The sequence below is a fragment of the Neolamprologus multifasciatus genome, chromosome 1 (genome assembly GCF_963576455.1).
Source record: "Neolamprologus multifasciatus chromosome 1, fNeoMul1.2, whole genome shotgun sequence".
Taxonomy (NCBI): domain Eukaryota; kingdom Metazoa; phylum Chordata; class Actinopteri; order Cichliformes; family Cichlidae; genus Neolamprologus; species Neolamprologus multifasciatus.
In genome coordinates, this window is record NC_140439.1 from 7,676,309 (window position 1) to 7,694,921 (window position 18,613).

The following is an 18,613-nucleotide window of genomic DNA, read 5'->3' on the forward strand; positions in this document are numbered from 1 at the left end:
AAAATCAAATCGATTGGAGTTTGTAGGACAGTGGAGGCAAATCGAATTTTGTTTGTCATGATCGTGGCAAAGGAAAATTTGCACATTTAGAAGTTGAAGAAATCTGATTATAATTCAGGATCCCACAAACAAGAACTGGGAAACTCTTACAGTATATGCTCTAAGATAATTCAAGTCATGTGTTAGTTTTAAGATATGATGACCATGACCTTGTACAAGGACTGAACTTACAGTTCGGCATATGAGAAATTTCTAGAGAAAAAATTTTAAGAGTACTTTCAATCACTGAGTGTTTGTGCCATGTGTCAGTGTGCAGAATAATTTCTTTATGTTATCTGTGTCTCTTCACACTACCTTCAACATCCAGGGCATCAGAATATATGAATGATAACTGGATCTTCTTTCTTGACAGTGAGATGCGAGCCCAACAAAATAGTATTCTCACTGTGCAGTAGTGTATATGGTTCAAAGCATTTTTCTTTTCAAAATTAATAATGGATCACTGGACTCTTTGTTTTTGTTGCAAACCCAGGGAGAAATATCTCACACACTAGGCTGTCCCACCTTAGCTCTGTAGTCTGCAAATGCAATACTTTGTTTGAGTCTCTTTTTCTCTCAGCAGTGTAGTTTTTGGCTTCAGCAGTCAATCAGTATACGGTCCCATATTTACCTGGGTAAATATATTCATTTTGCTCTATGTCTCTACAGATTTGTAAATAGGTAAATTTCCAGCTTTTTCTATGGAATTACAGTGTAATTATTAAAAATGTCTTTCCTACAGCTTTTTTTTCATTTTCACAGGACAACAAAAATGCTGCTTAGAAGTGCACGTTTGAAGTGCAAGTCTTTGTCCCTGTGAAAAATTAAGTGCACTCCTACTGCTATAGAAATAAAGAGGGTCAGAAAAGCCAGATGCTGCTAATCGCATGCACTTGATTAGCTAATCATCAGCAAGCGTGAACACCACTATACAAGCAGAAGTTGGAACTTGTCTTATGTTAACACACAATTTTCCCAAGGCTGAATGTCTCAGGAGATAAGACACTTCTTGACAGACTCTGCGACAGTGCATTTCGATAAACACTGAAGACGTTCTTTGGAAGGGTTGCCAGGACTTAAGTGGTGATTTTGGCCATAATCCACAGCATATCATCACAAACACCTCATACCAACTGTAAAGCACAGTGATGGTGGGCTAACAATTTGAGGTTTCAGGTTTAAGACCAGGATATCTTGCAGTCATTGAGTCAACCAGGAACTCTTCTGTATCTAAAACACAACTGCTGAAAAAGAAAATAATCGAGGTATTGCGATAGCCCTCAAAATTCAGAGTTTAACCTGATTTAAATAACAGAAGCATTGCTATATGAAAAAAATCCTCCAGAATGATGTGAGAAACTGATAAACTAATATAGAAAACAATGACTTGAGCTAGTACTGCTAAAAGTACCTCTATTAGCTATTCAATCATGGCATGTACTTGTTTTTTTAATTTATAAAGCAAAGTTTGGGATCGTTTTAAGCCTTGCCCTTTAGTATCTTAACAAATTTTAATTGTTTCATGAAGTTAATTTTTCCCTGCAACATCTGTAATGTGTAATATTTTACTATCAACTCTAAACTTATTCTAATAAAAACAAGCCTCCCTCTATTCCTGCCAACGAGATTTCACTTTTGTTTGATATGCAAACATTTTTTTTCCGCTGAAAGCTATGCATACTCACATTAGGCGTCTGTTTGAGCACGGCAGTTTCTATTAGTTAAAAAAAAAGTGGCTTTGTACAATGGTGGTTATTAAAGGATCAGCAATGAAAAGAAAGCATTTAAATGGTGATAAGGCTCATTTTTTATATTTTGTACAGAGAGCACCAAAACAGATATCTCATTTTTATTAGCTGTCAGCCTGCGCTGCTCATAACAAATGGACTGCCTGCCAATAGATTATTCCCCTTCATTAAATATGCTGTAATGCGAGAATACAATAGCTACAACTAAATACTTTATAAAATAAATGCTCACTGTGAAGTGGAGTTAATGCCTTTGATGATTATTTCATGAGTCAAATCAGGATTTCTGCTCGTTCAGAGATTTCTGGCCTCTTGAAGCTCAGACGAGGCTTCCATCAGTGAAAGAGGCGAAGCTGGAGCACTCTCATTCTCTTTTTGCACCTCGTTCAATGCAAATGATTCTTCTCCAGCTGACAAGTATCAGTGGCTCCGTGTCCTGCAGCATGATGGAGTCGGGCTGTCAGGCTGGTGCCCGTCGTAGGCCTAGAGTGATGTATTCATTTAATTCCACAAAAGGTGACACGCTGTACAAAGTCAGCCTTCCAGTCCCACCCTACCCTGTCTCTTACACATGCACACATGTTTGTAATGAAGCCGTCTCTACTTGAAGTGTGGAAATGCAATTTAATGTTGTAGAAAAACATTTCCTCATGATGCCTGTTAAATTACTGCGTGATAATTGTTTTAGCACTAACTCAGCCTGCTGTGTGGGGGGTTGATGGGCCATCATTAGCCATGTGGAAGAGGTTTGAGCTGAACCCTAAGATAGCATGTACATCACCGTCTCCTTTCCTTTGTCTTCTTGTTTTGTTGCAGCAGTTCAAATGTTTCATTCAACTTAACAAAGGTACTCTATTTGTTTGGAACTTCTAAGATAAGACATTTAAATAATTTGAACCAAAAGGGCGGCATTCTTTGCGGTATGTGGGCCATGTGTAAGTTGAGTGCAGCAACGGACCAGTTGCAAACACACTGCTGGCCCAGATGTCAGCCTAATGTGTACCTTAATCAAGCCATGTAATAACAACATGTGCCGGAACATAATAGTGCAAAAGTAAGATGACAGAATGCTGTTCGGATAGTGAATGGACTGATTATTTTATAGCGCACTTCCTTTCCCCCTTATTACTCAAAGTGCTCTATACAACATGCCATATTCACCCAATCACACACTTTCTCTAAACTGAGTGCTTCCTGACTACATTCACACTCTTGACATGCAGGAGAAGCCAGGGATTGAACTTCCAACCTTCCGATCAGTAGGTGACCTGCTCTGCTGGCTGAGCTACAGCCACCCACCAGCAAAGAGGAGTAAACCGTCACTAGGTTTTGGTTAAAGTGTACACTCACAAACCTGTCAAACCTGCATTTGAAACGTTGGCTACTATAGCAGTATAGTATTGCAAATGGCGTTTGGGTCATCTAACTAAAATAGAAAAATAGGAACATAAATAGTGCCATCATTGCCAGACCTGGCCCACATCTGGTTGACATACACTCTGCCATGACACCGGTCAGTCAGAAGTGCCAGCTTGATGCCAGATCCGGGCCGGACCTGTTTTCTATGGGTCTTGGCCACATAAACCAAACCACAATCGAGCCAGATACTGCATGCCATCACATAGACAGTGCCATCTATCCCAGGCCTGGCCCATATCTGGATGACATATGTCTTATCATACCAGAAATCAACCAGCAGTGCCGGCTTGATACCAGATCTGGGCCAGACCTGCTTGCTATGTGGGATGGAGTCTCTATAAATTTTAGTTTCTATTTTCACCAAGTTTCAGTGACTTAGTTCATTTATTTGTACATTTATTGAGATGCATTTGTTATTACAACCTAACGTGTCTGTGAAGGTTCTCAGTCATCCAGGTCATTGTAGTCAAAGGAGCTTGCAAAGAAAAGCGTCTGGATTTAATTAATTACAACCTAACATTATACGGTGGCTTCGGCTCAGGAGGTGAAGCAGGTCATCGGCATAAAAGATTGTTGGCAGTTTGTTTGGCAGGTCTGAGTTGTCCTTTGGCAAGATACTGAACCCAAAGTTGCTGCCGATGCATTCAACAGAGTGTGAAGGTGTGTAAATGTTAGGCTTATATAAATGCACTGGTGAATGAGACATGTTGTATAGCAGAAAAGCACTATACAAGAGCCAGTCCATTTTCATTAGCCTGAGGTTTTGGTTGGTGTTGGGAGAAAGATTAGGGTTTTTGATGCCAAGCAATTCATGACTTAATTACAATACTCACGCAACAGCCAATCTGAAACCCAACAACAGTGATAGTAAACTCTCATAACTTTGTTTATGATAAGATAGCGTTGCCTTGGTTAATACCAAATAAATGCATGTCATTTGGATTCAAAATGACATCATTAAAAGAAAAACACATTCATGAAACTCCTTTGCATGTGGGTGGCAGCGTCAGTCTTCCTTAAAGCTACAGCATACAGGAGTGTAATCTTTTAAGCGTTCTTCAGTTTATAGATTGACTTCTCAGTTCAACTTTGACCCACTGCGTCTACATAGTTACAGTATGTGTGCACACTTTTTCTTTTTTTTGTCAAGTTCTTCTGAGCTCTTCCTGCCCCGTAATTCCGATTGATATTCTGTGGAGTAGGTCCACTCTCCCTTTTCATAAATATGCATGAGAGCTGTCGAGCTTTGGTATTGAATTGGCTTGATCCCTGTGTGAGTCTGTGTTTTTTGGGTTGTGTTTTTTTTGCTTCTGAATATATTGGGATAGGTGACATTCTGGGCTATGTTTGGTTATATATTAGAGAGCTGTGTTTGCCAGATGTGGTGTACTTTCTGTGTGTGAATGTGTATGTGTGCTTAAGGCCAGAGGTTCCAGAGCTGGGGTCACTTTCAGCCGCAGGGAAGCTGAAATGTCACGACTTGTTGCCTGCGGCTCTTGGGCTGCTGCTGCTGTTTGTGCCTGGTTGGCTCTTAATTTAGCGTGCCTGATGAGGGTGGAGAGTAGAGCACACATGGTGCAGAGAAGAGCTAAAGTTAAACGCCTGCAGTCATACTGCAAAGTGAGGGTAGTAGGTAAAACTGAGAGAGAAAGCCCCCCCAATCTTTGTTTGTTAGATGAACTTTGTGCTTTAATGTTACACCGAGCAATCTGTTCATCTTTCAACCGCATTTCAACCCAAGGTCCACTCTCCTCTGCCATTTCGGAAACACCAAAATTTAGAATTTGTTGCTGACCCAGTTTTAGTTTTAAACTCTGGGTATGTGTTATGGTCTATGCAAGAGAAAACTGAGACTTTTACAGTCCACAATTACTCTCTTGGGAGTATTTTTGCTGTGAGTTGTGAGTTGCTATGTACTGAGCAGGGTGATGGATACATTTCCTTCTCTACAGTTCAGAAAGTTCTGAGACTTTCAGATAGGGCGACACAGACACCTGTGTTCTGGTGCCTGATAGAGCCATATTTGGGTCGCATACTCATTTCCCTGGAATAGATAGTGATCCAGCCATATTTGCATTGGAGCCACTCTCCAACTACCTTTTCTGTTGCTATGTCTTCTCAAGTCTTACCTTCAGTAACACTTTGTCCAAAATATCATTCTTATCATTTTCATCCTTATTGTTAAACAAAAGTTTAGAAAAATCTTCCAACCTGCTTTTGGATAAAACCTCGTACACATAATGTGTTTTCTTTGAGTTTCCCCTTCCTTTGTTCAGGAAACTGAGCATCTGTGACCTGTGACTTCTCCCCCTGCAGCTACTTTGAGCTGGAAAGCAGCGGGGTGAGAGAGGAGATCCGCTATCACTACCGCTTCAAAGGCAAGCCACGTTCTGAATCCTTCCCCTACCGCCTCGCTGATGGCCAGTGGCACAAGATCGCCCTTACCATCAGTGCCTCCCACCTGCTTCTGCACGTTGACTGTAACAGGTAACACACACACACACATACCGCTCTCGAGCACCTTCACATCTCTGTCACAAGAGACTGTGCTGAGTAATTTTTCCCATGCTCCTTTGAAGTGACATGTCTAATGAGCTGCCTGTGTTTATCAGGGTAAATATTTGTTCAGTGCATTCTCCTTGTGGAGAGCAGGGTGTTAGCATGGCTGACAGTAAAACATTCAAGGACAGGCTCATGAAGAGAAAGGCTGTATACTGATATAACATCCTGTGTGTCTCTGTATAGGATGTGTCTTCAGCTCACATCGTTGTTTAATGAAGTGGAAGGTACCGATGATATAATCACCGCATTGATTGGCCAGTGAATACCCTTATCTAAAGAGAACACTCGAGGCTGATCTATAAACACGCACTTCAGTTGTGACAGTCTTTCTCAGCCCTCACACTCTCTCCTGAGACCCATGAAGGCATCACTTGTCCTTTTTTTAAATACAGTTGCTAGACACAACAAGCAGGCTAAATTTGAGTGGAGGTAATGCTCTGTCACCACTTGAGGATGAAAGACGGTACGATGCACGTGAGGATTGCTCTCTAATATTGATTTTTCCCAGATGCCTATTATACCCATCAGGCTGGTAGTTTGTCAATTAATTATCACTGCAGTGGCTGTCTCTCTGATGATAGTCTGGTGAAGATGAAGGAGGGCATCAGAGTGTTATTGGATGGAAAAAGATCAAAACATAATTTGAATCAAAACGTTTTGCTTATGCTGTTATTTTGAGCAGGGCTGATGTAATTAATACAGTGAAATTGAATGGGTTGGTTTGGTGCTATTAGTCATTAGCTTGTGGCTGCGTGTGGTATAAAAGTGAAGCCTGATACTTAGCGTAACTGTCTGAGCAAGTGCCTGTGACTGTGTCTAAATCCTGCTCATTTTTAGTCTAGTCACTAATGCTTTTTTACCACTCAGCTGTGAAAGGCTGATGGGCAACCTGCCGGGGAGGCAGGTGGGCAGTGTGGATACCCAAGTTTGTGAATGTGATAACTTGAGAACAAGATGATGTAGGATACTGAAATTCATAGCACAGGTGCATCTGCCAAACATCTTAAATGAGTAAAAAAAAAAAGGTCAAGGCCAGAGATCAAGTTTTCTGAAAATCTGATAGATGTATATCTATCTATCTATCTATCTATATATATATATATATATATATATATATATATATATATATATATATATATATGTATATATGTATGTATATGTATGTATATATATGTATATGTGTATATACATATACATACACATATGTATATGTATGTACTTAATCAGGTCATTCAGCAATACAAACATTAACTTTGCACTGATCCCCTTTTTCTCATTTACCAAAACATGCAAGGAGTTTGAAGGCCTATATTTGGAACTGTAATGTCAAGGCAAGAAAGAGTGTGAATGTCAACATGCTTACCAAGCTACTTACTCCATGTGTCTGGGTCAGGTTCACCACCTCATCAGCAGACACTTTCAGCTCTTACCTTTGTTTGCTCATCTGAATTCAGTGTCATCTGCAGCAATGCCAGCTAAAGCCACCTGCCGCTCAGTTTTCAGAATGTCTTTAAAGTAGCAATCACAGCTCATGATGTCTTTCGTCTGAGCAACAACACCGCACTTTAGTCCGTTGTGATGCTCTAACAAGGGGATGTTTTTCCCAGCTGCCCCAAGTGTCACCATCAGCTCATCTCCCACCATAATCTCAGAATGTGGCTCTGTCAAAGTGTCAAACAACAAAAACAGAACAACTGTTAATTCGGCCTTTTCTACAATACGCTAAATTTGACTTTCATCTACAACTGTGTGTCTTTGGGGCAGATCATTTTAAATCACCAGTGCTGGGTAAATACAAGAAACCAAAAGGTTTATGCAATAAACAGTCTAACCAAAAACAAAAAAACTAATGATAACCCACAAAAACAAACTACTGTACATCTACTTTCATGTCACTGACTTTTATCTGTAACATTATTAGATATTTTTATCTGTAAGTGTGCATTGATAAAGCTTGAAATTGTATGTTTGTTTGTTTTTTTGATAAAAACTTTAGTATCAATGAATGACCAATCAGACAAAGCTGTCTATAAATCTAAACACTGTATTGATTTATATACAGGATAGTTTTCATCACAAAGGTACAGTTATATTTCATGTTTGTTTAGAATAATAATACAAATTAACTCAATGCCACGCAAACTTAGACAAAGAATAATTGTCAGGAAGTAAATCTGTGTTGACAAAACAAGCGAAATAAAAATTGCATATTCATATCCATCCAAACTGAGCCTTTCATATTCTTCGTGTTAAGAATATTTATTTATTCAAACTATCAGACCCATTAGCCTTGAATTTTTAAGAGTATAATTTCTGCACTAAACCACACTCTATTGATTTCAAGGCTCATTAAATGCTTTTAAGTGTCTGTAAATGGGAGATGGAGCAATTTATTGTCATATCCTCGGGTGGACTTAAACTTGTAGTGTTCCTTTGGCTTTTCCTTTATTGATGTCTATGTTACAGCCAAACACAAGATGTTGTTGGGTCTCATAGACTCATGTTTAACTGCAAAATCAGTAAGTCAACAAGGCTCAGAGTTACAGTACAAAGAGTAATGATATAAAAGAAATTATAAATAAAATATTAAAGACATAGTTTTATTTGGGGGGAAATACGCTGATTTGCTTTATTGGCAAGCATTAGACAAAAAAAAATAAAAAATCAATATCACCTTTATGTCTACCGGTTGAATATGAAGCAGAAGACTTGATGTACCTTCTCTTTGGAGGTTACCAAAGGACATTCTAGGAAATTAATATCACCATCCCCAATGTCAAGTTTCATTCTCCTGCTTTTGCTCCGACGAATGGCTTTAAAATAATAATTTCAGTTGCAGTAATGTATTCAGACACAGTTTAAATGTCTTTGACCCACATCGCTCATCACCATAATAATTTTTCAAATGAACCTAATGTTCCCCTACGCATATTTTGGACATTGTTCAAGTTGGGAAACGAGACTTGTTCATAACTGCCCTGTTCTCTAGATACTGCTGTCCCTTCATGAAGTTTGACAGATCCATGTGAACAATATTTTTTTATGTGTTTCTGAACTCATTTCCATATCTTATACTTATAATTCCTCTGGTATTGTGCAGAGTAGCAGCTTCAGCATTTACATGTCATCTTATTTGACTTCCTTGTGCAGGTCACTATTCCCAAACGGAGGGCTCTTACCTTGCATTAGGATTTGGAATTACTCTGATGGTGGTTCAGAGTCCTGAAAATTCATGGAATTTTCCTTTCTTCCTCTGCTGTCTTTGTGTAAGATTGATTGAAAAAGAGGAAAATATTATTTGAAGAACATGTGGACTATACAAAGTGGGATGAAGCCTGTCAATAAACATAAGATGTTTACCAGGAAAAGTGCTGCATAATAAAGTTCTGATTATATATTATGCCACATTTGAAGTTATTAAACGTTATAGCTGTGTTACGGCCTCTGGCCTCAGGTGGCCCCGCCTTCCTCTATGGCAGACCTTCCCAAGTGTGGGGCCCGTCCCCTAGGGGGGGGTGCAGAGCCATGGTAGGGGGGGGGCACGGGATGAAAATTGGGGAAAAAAAACAAAACGCTTGGACACTGCTAGCACGGGCGCCTACAGAAACGCAAAGCAGGAGATGAAGCATCGCTGAATATGCTTCCAAACCAACTTCATTCTAAGCCAAAGACTATAAAATATGGTTAAGCATGTCTGCCCTTTGGTTTCATCTGCACAAGTGCCGAGGTAGGTCTCCCCTGCAGAATTGCTTTTCCTTGCGTCGGGAGCAGCGCTGGGCTGTTTAAATCACGGACAAAGAGTATCCCACATTCGTGATTTAGTTCACAAACACTTCTTGTAATGACTAACTACTTCTGACATTTTGGAGATGTTAGCTCTTTATACAGTAAAGTTACAGCAGGATACAAATAATATCAGGCTGATCCTGCCACGATTTGTTCCCCCGGTTCAAATCACAGACAAACAGTATCCCACAGCTGTTTATGTTTTTAAACCCATTTTGCACAGAGAGACATTTTTTGAAAAATGTATTGATAGCAATGTTGAATATTATTACACAGGAAAAAAAACAACTACATGTAAAATAATCACATCATGACGCCTCTGCCTTTCTAAATGGAGGGACATTAACTGCGTATAAAACCTGCAGATAGTCAGATTAACAGTATTTTGTCTCTATCTGCCATTCTGCAATTCATCTCACATAAACAATAACGTGACGCGAAAAATGGTAAAATGGTAAATGGCCTGCATTTACTCAGTCTCTAAGGACCCCAAAGCGCTTTACACTACATTCAGTCATTCACCCATTCACACACAGGCAATGACAAGCTACGTTGTAGCCACAGCTGCCCTGGGGTGCACCGACAGAGGCGAGGCTGCTGGACACTGGCGCCACCGGGCCCTCTCACCACCACCAGTAGGCAAACATGGGGTTAGTATCTTGCCCAAGGATATTTGGCATGCAGCCAGGAGGAAGCGTGGGATCGAACCACCGATCTTCTGATTAGCGGCTGACCTGCTCTGCCACCTGAGCTACAGCTACACCCCAAAAAAAGGCACATACCTTTGGCGTTGCGTGACGAACTCTGTATTCCTCGTCCACACGTAAACGCAAAAAAGGAGTTTTAAAAATCTCAGTTTTCGGTGATTCGAAACGCAGTTTACGTGTGGACGAAACAGCTGCGTTTTCAAAAATACCCGTGTAGGTGTGGACGTGTAGCATGTGAGAGTTAGTAGTTTATTTTTATTACTACCTGTAATTTATTGCAGATTACTTGTATTTGCTTAATTGTTTACTAAATGTTTGAGGTGTGAAATAAACCGCAATGGGTGTGTGTGGTTGGAGGATGTGTGCTTGCACGTGCGCGCGCCGGGGGGGCGCGAACATTTTTTCATTTAACCCTCCTGCCTCTGGACTCATTTATGTTACATCCCTTGTCGCCTAGCAGAGCCGGGTCGTAACATAAGTGGGGGCTAGTCCGGGATACTTATATGATACTTAAATGAATTCTAATGGTTATGATAATGTTAACCATAAAACACCTTGATGGCATAATAATTGAAATGATTCCAGTGTAATTACTGTTGAGAGTTCAGACTAATTTGACAATCACAAAGATAAAAAAAACAAATAGTGAAACTTAATATTAGTAATTTTAAGGAAAACATTGATTTTAAAGTATAGATGTTGAACTCGTATGTACTACTTAGTAGGGGACATCAGATAGACATAGACCATGTTTTACTGTAGGTGCTACCTATTTTAAACACCTCTTATATGTTTCCTGACAGACAGCTCTAAGAGGGAATTGCCCTTTTTATAGCTAATTGATAAAACACTTGGTTAATAAACCACGATAACTAAATGTTAAATTAAAAAATTCTAATGCTTCTGAAGGTGTCAGGTTACTGGAGCTAGAGGTAAATATAAGGATTTTTCACCCTCATTGTTATTGTTCAGTCAGGAAAGCTCAATGATATTATTTCCTTCAAACACACAAAATATATATCTTAGTTGCTCCAATGCAGAGATTTTGGAAATAGGCTTTCTGCCACACAGCGTATCCATTAAGTTACAGCAGACAACCATCCAGCCAATCCTTTTAACAACAAAATCAATCCATTCTTGCCTCCATTTCATTTGTGTGTTATGGCTGGTTGTTCTTTAGAAAATCTGTAGCTTGTTCTAAATGACACCCAGATGAACCCATATTTGTCTGAATTTAGTTTGTTAGATTTATCACTTTGGCTCAAATATCTGAAATATAAATTTAGCTCTGAAATTTAGTGTCCAAGCTCTCGTCTGGACTATGATCAGACTTAATAATAATAAAAAAAAGCTTAATTCTTGAGGTCTTCTAAAGACCCAACACTGTGTCACTTTAAATGTTTGCTCTGCTCTGATCACCAGCTCACAATTGTTTGGTGTTGACCTAACAGTGTCTACAGTAAGAAATCCAGATTAATCCAGGGTTAGAAGTGCTTGACCTCAGTGTTTTCTCTTTCTCCACACGTGTACTGCTGTGAACTCTTTCTGTGGACTCATCCTCATCTTATCTGACAATACTCAGTCTCTGTCAGTAATTACGCTTCTTCTGTGCATTGATTAATGTAGCTTGCCTCAAGGTTTATCAGCTTGGCTCAGCACAGTTTGTTCACATCTTTTTTTTCTTTCAATAACAACCTAATAAATGCTCCCAATCTGTTGCATGGAGATGTATTTATTTAAGTCTGTCAAAGCTACACTCCTTATTGTCCCTTAAACCTTAAGTGAATCTGAACAATTTCACTTGTCTCTTGATTCATAGATACATCTGTGAACACCAGATAAAAGATAACCTTTAGAATAACCTTGAAAGGATCATGAGAGTGAGACTTGTGTTGTTGTTAAAACTGACAAAATATTATACTGAAAAGGGGAAAAAGACAACTTACCTGTATTTTTTCGAACCTAACCTAAAGGTACTTTTGGCAGCTACTTTTTTTCATTTGGGGTCATCACATCGAATGAATCCACATATTTGATTTGGCTCAGATTTTTTACTATATGAACTTCCATGTAGGAACTCTTTTATTTATCTGGGTTGGGCCTGGCAGAAGGAGTACTCTATGACACCACAAGGCTCTATCACCACTATACTTCTGATGTATATCCAAAAAAAGAAATAACAATATAAAAAAACAGTAATGTTGTGAGTCTTTTGTTGTTCCTTTTTTCCATTCATTTACTTTAACATTTTCTCTAATAGTGCTCAACTGCTAAATATAGTTCGCACAAGGCTGCTGCCATTGACACTTTGCGTAGCCCTTTAAAAGGAAAAGCTTTTCAGTTTGATTTCATTTCATTTCACAATAAGACTTTTATTCTGAAAGACTCAGAACACGCTGTGAAAAAAGCTTTACTTGTAATACATGTAAATATGTAAATGAATATACATTATCTTCAGGTGGAATGGTTACCCTTAAACAGCTGGTTAATTTTATAGTTGTTATTCCACCATACCAAATAGTAATGAGGCTATAACCTTCTGAAATGGAAAGAATAAGGATGAGACAGAATAAGATAAATGTGGGGAGAGGAGCAGAATGTGGTCTGTTGTAGCCGATGAAAGGGTCAGACAGCCCGAGAAGAAGACGAGGCTTCAGAGAGAGCAATGACTTAATGAACTGTTCAAAGACTATCTTTGGTGTGATCTGTTATTCTTGAAGAAAGTATTTAAAGTTGTCGCAAGGATCAGCAGTTTTACCTTAGAAACAAGCACAACTCTTACGTATGTAAATATCATTTGTGTATCGGTGCTTTAAAAAATAGCAGCAAACCCCCGTCAACAGTTTTTTGTTTTTTTTTTTTTGCCTTCTCTCAGGGTCACATTCATCAGAGTTGTACACTACACAAAACCTCATCACTACTTAGACGCACAACTGAATCCTCCAATCACTATGATGTCATTGCCATTCTACTTTTAGTTCATTATCATAACAATGATACTCTCACTAAAAGTCAAAGTCACAGACATTTCGTCTAAAACGTGCTGTTCTGTCTGTCGGCTGCTTTGTGAACAAAACTTGGTATAGCTTACCTGTCAGGATGAAAAATAAATTTTCTGCAGCATTTTAGGAGCATTTCAGTGAACAGCTCAGACATTTGTAAATAACAACATGTTGCACTCAGATGTGTGGAGGGAAAATATAGCTGCAGCATGTTCCCTTAAACAAAGTCAATGATTTTGGTCAGTTATCTAGTGCCTACATACACTGGTTTTTACTCTAAGGCAACACTCAAAGCATTTTTTACTAGAAGCCACATTCACCCATTCACACACATAATCATACAGTTTCTATTATGCACCTTAAACTATTTCTTTCTCTCTTGCTATCACATGCACACTTGAACTCCAGTTGATGGGGTTTGGTTTCTTGGTCAAGGACACCATGACATGCACATGAAAGCGCTGCGCATCAAACTTGCCGCTCTTTTTGATTGGTAGACAACCCCCTCAACTTCTTCAGCCACATTCTTTTTGCCTGGTTGCCCTTGCTTCCACCTATCATTTTATTATCAAATGCATTTTGTGAGGCCAGTGTGTTATTTTAGGTATTTGTTTTTCCCACACCTTGATTTGTAATACTTGCATTAGTGCCACTGCAGAGCCTAGACAAGGTCAGGTGCAGTAATTGTGATTTCTAATTTTTCCTAATTGAATTATAGGCAGACATCCAGCACATACACCCTTTTTACACACTTGGTAAGCTTTTTGTGTTTGGACCTAATTGCAGTAATGACAATTACACTACCAGGTGGTTGTCCCCTACTTGCAGAAGGTCATGTCGTGCACAGACTGTCTTGTTCTTCCCAGGGGCTCTTTCCTCTTTTCAGTATTTTCGTTCTTACTCCTGGATCTGTTTTTTTTTCTTTTTATTCTTTGACTCTCATAGCCAAGGCTCTGCTGCATGTGTGATCTTTAGATGTGAGATGAAAGTCAACCTGGAAACTAACTGGGTTCTTTTCCACTGCCGCCTTCAGGGTGGAGCCATATAACATTAAAATGTATGCCTCACAGTGGTTAAAAGGGGTGATTACTGGTTGATTTGATTGTTTAGGAGTACCTCATTTGTTTTCTGATCTCAGTTACCACTGCAAACATAAACTCATCATCACTTTGTTGAGGTTTTTCAACTTTGTTTTGTTTTTGTACAGTGAGATAACTGTAATCTGTTTTGTACTTGAACAAGTGCATTAAACTCAGGTGTAGTATCTTATGTGGAAAATCAAAGGACAATCACATCAACAGCAAATGCCAGATGCCTTTCATTCTGAGCACTCTAGTATATTATTGTCTTTATTTCAGTGAAAACTATTTTAATTTCTGTGCTTAGGTTTCATATTCTTTGCCGAGGCTGATCCACCCGACAGATGTGTGGTAGCCCATGTCACCATGTCCAGTATTCTGCTGCTCCAAAAGTGCAACAAACTATCTGTGATTCAGTGCTCATGCCCTGATCAAGTGAAGTATTTTACTTACACCATCAACAGCATGGTTAGTTTTTAGCAATGACTTACACAACACCTCGTAGTGAATAATACAATGTAAAAATACCCAATTTCAGTTCTGGATTCAGTTCTATCACTTGACTTTACATCCAGGTTCAACATATTTCCCCTTCAGCAGCCTAATCTTATTGCAGCATAACCAAGGGATGTTTTAGGGTTACCTAATTAAGCTTTAATATACACTTTAATATACACAGGAATAAGAAAAGTTTCATAATAATCTTAAAAGTAGAGCGAGTGTCTGTCTCCAGAATCCAACCATCACAGCTCTTGTGCAGTACTATGGTAAAAAAAGACAAAATTGTCTACTGACTGAAGATCCAGATTTGCCATAATGTCCTGAGTCTGACAAAGGTTTAGATGTCCATTCCTATTCTACATGAGTCGAGTTTTTGAAATTCTCTGCGTATTTAGTCTCCTAGTGGCGCTTTATACTTTAATCCTTAAACATAGCAATCTTCTCTCCACAAGCTAAGCAGATGGCTTTACCTCTAGCTACCTCTAACTACTTAGAAACTCATGTTTTGCTAAAAACTCTAAATTGCATCAATGTTTCTTTTTCAATGTAAGCTGGCATCTGTTTGTTTGATGTTAGCAAGCAAAGGGCTGTTCTAAGGTGAAACTGTATTTGTTTGCACACATTTGCAAAATGTAAATTGTAAAAAAAAAAACCTTCAACCTTCAAAATAAAAACATTAAAGTTTATTTTGATTTCCAAAAAAACTGCAAACTACAATAAGCCATTCTCTGATGATGGTATTTGGTGGCCAAAACGGAATGAAGTACAGGATTTGTATTTAATTATATTTGAATCTTAATTTCCTGTTGACCTCACATGGGATGGTCAGGGATGGCAAACTGACCAGATGTGGCCTGGGGCAGTGCAATGCGCAGGTCTGTCTTAATACAAAGTTAGTAGCTTTATCCTGAGCTCATAATTGCATTTAAGTCTTCATTAGTGGGTTTTGTTCTTTGGTTGTCATGGAAACAGGCCTGGGCAAAACTTACATCCTGTTATTTGGTCATGCTTTTGCCATAATTAGTGCACAACAATATTCTCAGAGGAAAACCCCTCCAGCAAAGATGATACTTTCATAAACACAAAATATAATATATGTGTTTATAGCATAATTCCTGTATTACAAAAGAACCAAAGAAAGCATTTTTAAAATGGTCCATTTGTCATGTTTTGATGGTCTTTCTGTCAGAACAAGAACAACATCATAAGTTGTCTATATGCAACTTACAATGCTATTTACACAAATGCAGATTAATTTCTATTTCTTGTTGTATTGGTACAGCATCATTGGAAAAAAGACACATGTTAAAGTAATGATCTGAGACACCAATGACATGGGGAAAAAAATAGACAGCTCAGTTGAGTTCTTCTTTGTGGATGAGAGTGAAAATATTTTCTTTCTTTTTTTGGCTGCACTTTGTATCAATATGCAGTGCATACTTTTGTCAGATCTGAGTTGTGTTCACAGTGTAGACGGTACATGTAGTTTTGTCACACTGTTTTAGTTGTGAATCCCAGTTAAAGAGATGCACACAACAAAATGAAACACAGCAAAGGAAAATTAAAAAATGTAAAAAGATATTATGTGCCTGGAACACCTCACCTCCTGGGTGAGGTGTTCCGGGCATGTCCCTCCGGGAAGAGGCCCTGGGGCAGACCCAGGACTCCCTAAAAAGATTATATCTCCCGGCTGGCCTGGGAACGCCTTGGTGTCCCCATGGACAAGTTGGAGTAGGTGGCCGGGGAGAGGGAGGTCTGGCCCCATGACCTGGCCCTGGATAAGCGGAAGAGGATGGATGGATGGACACATTCTTATTTTTGTACATGACTTTTATCACTCCTAAAAAATTGCAGAGTCACATCTCTACTACAAAACTGAAAGTAAGTGCACTTACAGTGTGGCTTATAATCCAGTGCAAATCAGAAATAATATATAATTAAAGTTAATGTGATATATAGAAGTCAGAAGTTTGGACACAACTATGGTCAAAGATGAAATATGGCCTCGCTATCTAAACTGTGCTGTGTGTTACATTTTGGTAGTTTAGCTATTTTACAGTCAAAAATGAATGCTTTGGGGGGTTTTTTTTGTCTCTGTGTTTTTGTATCTGAGGCTACAGATCATTTTACATTTAAACTGTTATGTAAAGGGGTGCATCATTGTGTGTGCTTACTTTTTGTACTCTCTCTCCTAGAGGTTTTTGTTGTAGAGCGTGTGGGTGTCACAGCAACAGACTTTGAACACTCATCACTGAAAAACTTTACTTACGGATAAGCTGAATAACTGAATAACAATTGGACCTGATTTAGAATTTTTCAAGTTCACTGTGGAGTGAGAAGTTCAGTGAGGCTTTGTGTTAGTCATACTTCACTATACTCAGGTAGTATGAATTCTGACAGGATTATTTATTCCCTTGTAATATAAGGTCAAGGATTTGGAGACATAGATTTATTGATACTGCTCCATTAGCTGCAGTGAGTGGTTGAATGACTTCATTGACTGTTAGGGAGCACAGCTTTATTTAACTGGGGAATGAGGCAACTGCCTGATACCGCATAAAATATAAATATCTTAAGAGTGAAGTATTACAAAAACTGCTCTGGATTCAACTATACTGTAATGACAAAACCAGAGACAATAATGTGAGACTGTAGAGGGTATAGAGTAGATTCAGAGATCTGTGAGATGATTCAACAATTTTTGGTGATCCCTTTACTTTAGCACTAACATCAGGCTGTTTTGTTTTTTCTTACTTAAATAGAAAATGTTTTTTTAACTGTTTAAATTTATTTATCATGGGCAATAAATATGGAAGCTGTGCTACAGCAATATTAAAGCCAGGAGGTTTAAGTTTCTTGACAACTATCTGATGTTTTTCCTGTGTTTGTATGGTTGATCTTGGGATGCTCTGGTATCTATCCTCAGTCCAGAGACCTGGGAATTATGTATGTTTTATCTATAGACTTCCTATAGGTTTTCCCTGATGATACTTCCTACTTTTCCTTAGTGTGCCACTGACTTTCTCCACATGAATCTGTTCATTAGCAGGTCTTACTGTTAGGTAAATACAATGATTAGATAAACATCAACAAAACCAAAGTACTCTACACCCTTACTATGTCCATAGGAATAAAGAGGGTCAATAGCAGCCAGGTTCAGTGGATCAAATGCACTAGATTAATTGCTCATCAGCAATGGGATTTGGCAGTTTGCTGCTCTGGAACATTCAGGTGTGTGTTAACACAATGCCAAGGAGGAAAGACATCAGCAATGACAGAGAAGCAATTGTTGATGTTGATCAAACTGGGACGAGTTATAAGTCCATTTACAAACAGTGTCAAGTCCATTTTTCTACAGTGAGAAGTATACAAAAATGAAAGCATTTAAAACAGTTCCCAATCTACCCACGAGTGCATGACCTAGCAAATTCAGTCCAGAGTCAGTGCATGCAGTGACTTCCGCAAAGTAAACGCCGTTACTGTCCCTGACTCTTACCCACTCCCTAGAAATGAGGATTGCGTGGACAGTATTGGAACGGCCCAATATGTGACTAAATTAGACTTTCTCAAAGGCTTTTGGCAAGTCCCCTTAACCAAGCGTGCTTCTACCATTTCAGCTTTTGTAACGCCTGACACCTTTTTGCAGTACACTGTCATGGCATTTGGGATGTGTAATGCACCCGCGACCTTCCAGAGATTAGTGAATAAGGTCCTCTATGGCCTTCCCAACTGTAGTGCTTACCTAGATGATCTGGTAATATACACTAAAA

The 18,613-nt window shown here is 38.9% G+C and overlaps 1 protein-coding gene across 2 annotated transcripts in view; it reads left to right on the forward strand.

The window, feature by feature from the left end:
* The window catches only part of LOC146525257 (protein kinase C-binding protein NELL1-like), a 788,406-nt gene that overhangs the window by 53,602 nt on the left and 716,191 nt on the right, over positions 1-18,613 (forward strand). For both annotated transcript variants that reach the window (XR_014876049.1, XM_085172545.1), the window contains exon 4: positions 5,523-5,693. Coding sequence is in view for 1 of the 2 variants with exons in the window: in XM_085172545.1 (XP_085028671.1) it covers positions 5,523-5,693 (171 nt within the window). In the remaining variant the exon portion in view is untranslated. The remainder of the gene's footprint in view (positions 1-5,522; positions 5,694-18,613) is intronic.